The sequence below is a fragment of the Dama dama genome, chromosome 1 (assembly GCF_033118175.1).
Source record: "Dama dama isolate Ldn47 chromosome 1, ASM3311817v1, whole genome shotgun sequence".
Lineage (NCBI taxonomy): Eukaryota > Metazoa > Chordata > Mammalia > Artiodactyla > Cervidae > Dama > Dama dama.
Window position 1 is genome coordinate 81,217,640 of NC_083681.1, and position 6,267 is coordinate 81,223,906.

Sequence of the window (6,267 nt, forward strand, 5' to 3'; positions counted from 1 at the left end):
GGCACCACCCTGACCAGTCCATGGGCTCTGGGCCGTGATGTCTGCAACATCAAGCCTCAGCCCTGCTGGCCCCTTCTGGATTGCAGTGAATGTGGATTGATGTGATGCGATTGATGAATATCTTGACATTTTGTTTATCACGGTACTTTTGCTTTGATTCTGACTTTTAAGAAAGATTGTATGAAATGTTTATTTATCTTGATTACTGAACTCTTTATTGTCCCATTAAACTCTGCAACTGAGCTGAGTGCCTCACTTGCTGCCCGAGGTGGGGGCTCCTGGATTGGAAGGGAAGCGTGGCCCACAGAGAACTGGAATGAATCACTACGAAGGTCTCCACTCCAGCTGTTGCTTCCTTATGAGAAGACCCAGCTCTAGGCTGGACAACAAGGCCTGAACTAGGTCAGTGATCCTCAGCAGAGGCAGTTTTGCTTTCTAGAAGAGATTTGGAAATGTGTGGAGACGTATCAGAGTGACTTAACGCTGCTAAACTGTCTACAAAAGATAGGACAGCCACTCCGCCAACCCCTATCAAAGAATGATTTGACTCCCAACGATCATTGTTCAAAGGCTGAGAACCTTGATTGAGAGCCACAGTATCAAGGAAACAGCATACATTTTTCATCTTAAAGATGAGAAAGAAATAGGCAGAGAGGAGAGGGAGAAACATGAAGAGAGTGAAGAAGGGAAAGAGGAGGAGAGACAGACAGAGACACAGGGAGAGAAGATTTTGAGCCTCAGAGGCTTAGTAATCCCAGCTCCCCCGCATCCTGCACTACCTTGGCTAGTCACCTGCCCTCTCTGAATCATTCTTCACACCAGTTAGTCAGGCTAATTGCACATTCTCGTGGGACCGAGGTCAGGAAGGTGAGGGTTCAGGAAGGTAATGCACATGTAGCCTGCACACATGGTCCACAGAAGTGCTCAGGAGGGCCGCGATTCCCCTTAGCCTGCCCCCTGCTCCCCCCAGTGTCCCTGCTCCCCGGGATCCTCATGGCATTTGCTGAAACACTGACCCAGGGAAGGCTGCTCCTGGGACTGAATAGGACAGTTTAGACCTGGACCCTGTAGGGGCATTAATAAAAACTCAGTCTGGGCAATAGTCTTGGGGGGCTTCTGGAGAATACTAGGGTGTTTGGGGATCTATGTCCAAACAGGAGGCAGGTCCCTGAAGTCCCAGCAGTGTGTAGGGCTCAAGGGTGGGAGGACTGAGCCAACTGCTTATCAGCCCCACTGTCCAACCGCCCGAGCCTGGGGCAATCCTCCTGGCCTCTTCCCACTTCCCCAAAGCCTGGTATAAGGGCAGCTTCTGTGCGCCAACAGCCAGAGGCACTGAGAGTGGAGGCTTCAGACTCTCAGGAGGTAAGTGCTCCCTCGGCTTCCCCGGGAGGACAGGCCCCGGGCTGGGAAGAACCCGGGCTGTATATGGGAAACACCAGGGATTATGGTCCTCTGCACCATGATGAGCACTGTCCTCCCCCTTCTTCCCCAGTGTGTCTGACTCTGGCGCTGAAGGTGAGCACCCCTGTTCCTCTAGGGGTGACGGTCTGAGCTGAGTGCTGTTCCAGGGAGCCGAGAGGCGCTCTCAGGAAAGGGACTCTTGTACTTGAGCTCCCGGCCCTGTGTTCATCCCCTGATCCTCCAGCTCGGGGTCTGTTCTCTGGGGGACAAGGAAGCTCTCTCATTTGCCCTTTAATCTATCAGTTAAGCAGACACTGCCTCTCCACTGTGTTCCAGGGGCCGTGCAGACACAAGGAAGTCCCCAGGAGAGAACGTGGAGCTGTGTGTCTGTCACAAGACTGCAGGGACATGAGAGGCTGCCTGCTCCTGCCATTTCTGCTGGGGACAGTTTCTGCTCTCTATCTGGGTGAGTCCTCCCCTCCCCTTCTCATCTGTTCTCCTTTCTTCTTTCCTGCATTCCTTTTTGCTCCTATGGGTCCAAGGCCACAGTCCCTCTTCAGTTGCCCCAGCCCATCTCTAGTTCGATTTCTCCTGGACCTACAGCTGTGACCTGAACTTTCCCTCAGGGCTCCTTTGCCAGGAAAAACACCCACCTGTGAAGACGAGGGCATCTCACAAGTCTCACTCCCAAATTACCTGCACATGGTGTCAGCCAGCTTCAGGGTCTCATGCAATAATGTGTGTGATGCAAGAATTCTGGCTCATCCAACCCCCAAGGGATCTTCCCAGTCTTTGGTCCCAGACGGAATCCCTAGGAGAACACAGTGGAGCCATCAGAGCTGTCTGTGGTCCTGGAGGGAGGTGGTACCTTGTCTAACAGTGAGCTATTTCTTCTTTGCAGAGAAGGATGCCCCGCATTTGGGTGGTCCGGAGACACAGGCAGACCTGAGCCAGGATCTGGAAGGCTCAGGGGGGCAGGAAGGTGTGCTGGCCCTGAGTGGTGAGGTGCTTCAGTCGGGGGCACAGGAGGCCAAGGACGCCCATGACGATGAGCTGGCCTCAGAGTTATACCCAGATGATTTAGACAAGGACGTGCAGTGCCCCAAGGAAGAGGAAACAGTGCGACTTCCGGGCAGTCCTGAGTGCAAGAGCTGCCGCTACACGATGGTGGTGACCCCCAGGACGTTTAATGGAGCTCAGGTATATGGCACCAAGGCTGCTTCGGGGACCAGGGATGGAGAGACAGGATTGGATTCAACGTTCTGTTTCTTATTACTTAGATTAGTGGTTCTCTTAGGCTAATATGCATCAGAAAAGAAAGTGAATGAAAGAAAGTGCAGTTGCCCAGTCGTGTCTGACTCTTTGAGACCCCATGACAGTAGGCTATCAGGGTCCTCTGTCCATGGAATTTTCCAGGCAAGAATACTGGAGTGGGTTGCCAGTTCCTTCAGCAGGGGATCTTCCCGACCCAGGGATCAAACCCAGGTCTCCTGCATTGCAGGAGGATTCTTTACCAGCCGAGCTACCAGGAAAGCCCACATAAAGGCACAAGAGATGGGGTTCAGGGGAAGCAGTAGATACCTGATTTCTGATTTGCAAAGGGATGTGGGGTCTGTCCTGGAGGCTCAGGCATTTAACAAGAAATCAGTGAATTTTCTCTCCTGCCTATTCTCTCTGCAGACAGTCTGCAGGACGTGCTACCGAGGTAACCTCGCCTCCATCCACAGCCTCAGTATCAACACTCTCATCCATCGCATGGCCATAAGGACCAACCAAGCGCAGGTTTGGATTGGAGGCTTCATCAGAGGTTGGGTAAGTGAGGGGCCAATGTCCAGGCAGAGGAAGCTCTTTCTTTCTGTCCTCTATAAAAAAGGTTGGCTTAATACTTGGGAAGTCAATCCCCTATCTTTTACAGCCTTTTTCATTTATTCATATTTGGCTGCACCCAGGCTTTCTCTAGGTGTGTCTGGGGCGCTCTCTCACTGAGGGTTATGGGTTTCTTCTTGAGGTGGCCTTGCTTGTTGGGGTGCACAGAATCAAGAGCCCTGGCTCAGCAGTGGGAGCACAAGTGGGTGCTCTGCATCACATGGGATCTTCCAGGAACAGGGATCGAACCCATGGCCCCTGCATGGGCAGGCAGCTTCTTCACCACTGGACCACCAGGGAAGGCCCGGGGGGGAGGGTGCGTCTGATTGCCTCAAGGCCCACCTGCTCCCATCGAACCTCATCCTGGCACCTGAAGCTGCCTTGTACTGACCTAGGAGAGGTGATGATTGAGCTCTTCTCTTCCTCACCCATGTTCAGTGGCTTCATGCTTGCAGCTTGAAATCTGCCACAATGGATGCATTTACACTGAAGAAGTGGGCAATTATTATAAATCAAGATTCTTTCTTTCCTCTGCCTCTCATCTTCCACCAAAGCTGGCTGTGACATGTCTATCAGCCCATCACTGGAGACAGGAGGTAGAGTTCAGACCCAGCTCTGCACGTTACTGGCTGAAAGACTGCCTCTTAGTTCAGTGTCCTCATCTCTAAGTGGGTCCTTGTCTCAAAGTGACCTTGGGGACTGTGACTAAGTTCTGTTACATTTGCTGCTCATGTGTGGTTCAAGGACCAGCAGTATCAACATCCCCTGGCACTTGTTGAAATATAGGATCTCAGGCCCCACCCCAGACCTCCTGAATCAGAATCCACATTTCCAGCAGATCCCTAGGAGACGTGTCTGCTCAGTGAAGTTTGAGAAGCCTCCTCTGTGTGGGAGCTGGGAGTGATGTTTGCTCTTCCATGTCATTGGCTGAGATCCCTGGGGGGTTGGTCTGTGTGGTGGGGTCCTAGCCACGTGACACAGTGAGAGGAGATTATAGACACAGTGTCCAGAGAGATGCTTAGGGGACTTTCAGGAGCCCCAGCCTCTGTGTTCCTGGACCTCTGCCCTCTGACCCAGCCTCTCTCTTCTCTAGTGTCTGTGGAAGAACTATTGCTGGATTGATGGGAGTTCTTGGAATTTTACAAACTGGGCCCGTTGGCAACCTACATTTGGGTATGGCCACTGCATAGCCCTTTGCACCACAGGTGAGGGGGCCAGGGGCCCAGACAAGGGGGCGAGGTGGACTTGCACACACGTCCTTGTGAGCTGCACACACACGTCTCCCCTCCTAGAGAACCCCGCCCTGTGTGTGAGCAGGGCTGGGGAGGAGGGATCCTCAGAGTCCCAGTGAGGGGTCCTGGACGGAGCTGGGGGCTCTCTGTCCTCCAGACTCAGCGAGGCTCCTTCCCTTCCTCTGACGGGACGGTGAAAAGGAGCTAGTGTGGGACAGATGGGAGGGACACTCGGGAATGGGAGGTGTGGCCAAGGGACACAGGAAGACGTGGGAACAAGGGCCAGCTGACAGATGAGTCCCCAGCTCCCACAGCACGGCTGCCCGATGTGCGGGAGTTTAGAACGGGGGGAAGACCATGCGGGCTGGGGTCAGATGGCCGAGGTCCACATCTGGCTTCTGCCACTTGTCTGCTGAGATCAAGGTGGGTTATCAGTTCCCCAAGCCTCAGTTTTCCCATCTGTGAAATGGGAGTGATGACAGCCCTGACCTCGTGGAGTCACTGTGAGGGTGAAAGCACAGTCCATAGGAAGCACTTAGCACTCTGCCTCTGCAAGGGAGGTGATCAGTGAAGGCGGCTAGCTGGGACATGGGGAGACATACGGCCCTCAGCTTGGTAGGCAAAGGTGAGCTGTGAGGCGCATTGGACTGGGGTGGGGTACACAGGCACACAGGCGTGCAACTGATATCGCTGTGTTCTCTGCCCCCAGGGGGTCGCTGGCGACGAGCTCAGTGCAATAAGCAGCTGCCCTTCGTCTGCTCCCACTAAGCCAGAGACGGGAAACCCTGCCTCCTTGCTCCCCGGCCTGCCCTGTCTCTCCCTTCACCCCCTTGCCCCCAGCCTCCCCACATCATAAAGCCTCGTTCTCACAGCATCTCCTGACTGGTTTCTTCATTGCACACTTTGGAGGAGTCCCCTGGGTTGGAAAATCCTGGAAGCTCTCATTCGGCCTTTCCTGGGAAAGATTGAGGGCAGGCAGAGAAGGGGATGACAGAGGATGGGATGCTTGGATGGCATCACTGACTCAATCGACATGGGTTTGAATAAGATCCAGGTGTTGGTGATGGACAGGGAATCCTGGCGTGCTGCAGTCCATGGGGTCGCAAAGAGTCGGACACGACTGAGCAACTGAACTGAACTGAAGTGTTGTTCCATGTCCAGTTCTAACTGTTGCTCCCTGCCCTCCATACAGATGAGTCAAGAGGCAGGTCAGGTGGTCTGGTATTCCCATCTCTTGAAAAACCTTCCACAGTTTGTTGTGATCCACACAAAGGCTTTGGCATAGTCATTGAAGCAGAAGTAGATGTTTTTCTGGAACTCTCTTGCTTTTGTGATGGTCCAGGGGATGATGGAAATTTGATCTCTGGTTCCTCTGCCTTTTCTAAATCCAGTCATGGTTCTTGGAGAATTTTGAGCATTAATTTCCTAGTGTCTGAGATGAGTGCAATTGTGCAGTAGTTTGAGCATTCTTTGTCATTGCCTTTCTTTGGGATTGGAATGAAAACTGACCTTTTCCAGTCCTGTGGCCACTGCTGAGTTTTCCAAATTTGCTGACATATTGAGTGCAGCACTTTCACAGCATCATCTTTTAGGATTTGAAATAGCTCAATTGGAATTCCATCACCTCCACTAGCTTTGTACATAGTGATGCTCCCTAAGGTCCACTTGACTTCACATTCCAGGATGTCTGGCTCTAGCTGAGTGATCATACCATCGTTATTATCTAGGTCATGAAGATCTTTTTTGTACAGTTCTGTGTATTCTTACC

At 52.6% G+C, this 6,267-nt stretch overlaps 1 protein-coding gene across 2 annotated transcripts; it reads left to right on the forward strand.

Annotated features, from left to right (window-relative positions):
- The first annotated feature begins 1,339 nt into the window (after nucleotides 1–1,339).
- Nucleotides 1,340–5,373, forward strand: LOC133056616 (proteoglycan 3-like). 2 transcript variants are annotated; one of them, XM_061142108.1, is made up of 6 exons: nucleotides 1,340–1,362; nucleotides 1,738–1,867; nucleotides 2,303–2,601; nucleotides 3,082–3,213; nucleotides 4,361–4,472; nucleotides 5,209–5,373. In XM_061142108.1, the coding sequence occupies exons 2-6, from the start codon at nucleotides 1,810–1,812 to the stop codon at nucleotides 5,265–5,267; spliced, it is 660 nt and encodes a 219-aa protein (XP_060998091.1). In that variant the 5' UTR covers nucleotides 1,340–1,362; nucleotides 1,738–1,809; the 3' UTR covers nucleotides 5,268–5,373. The 2 variants fall into 2 exon arrangements, with proteins under 2 accessions (XP_060998091.1, XP_060998098.1); XM_061142115.1 differs by having other exon boundaries at nucleotides 4,361–4,440.
- The last annotated feature ends 894 nt before the right edge of the window (nucleotides 5,374–6,267 follow it).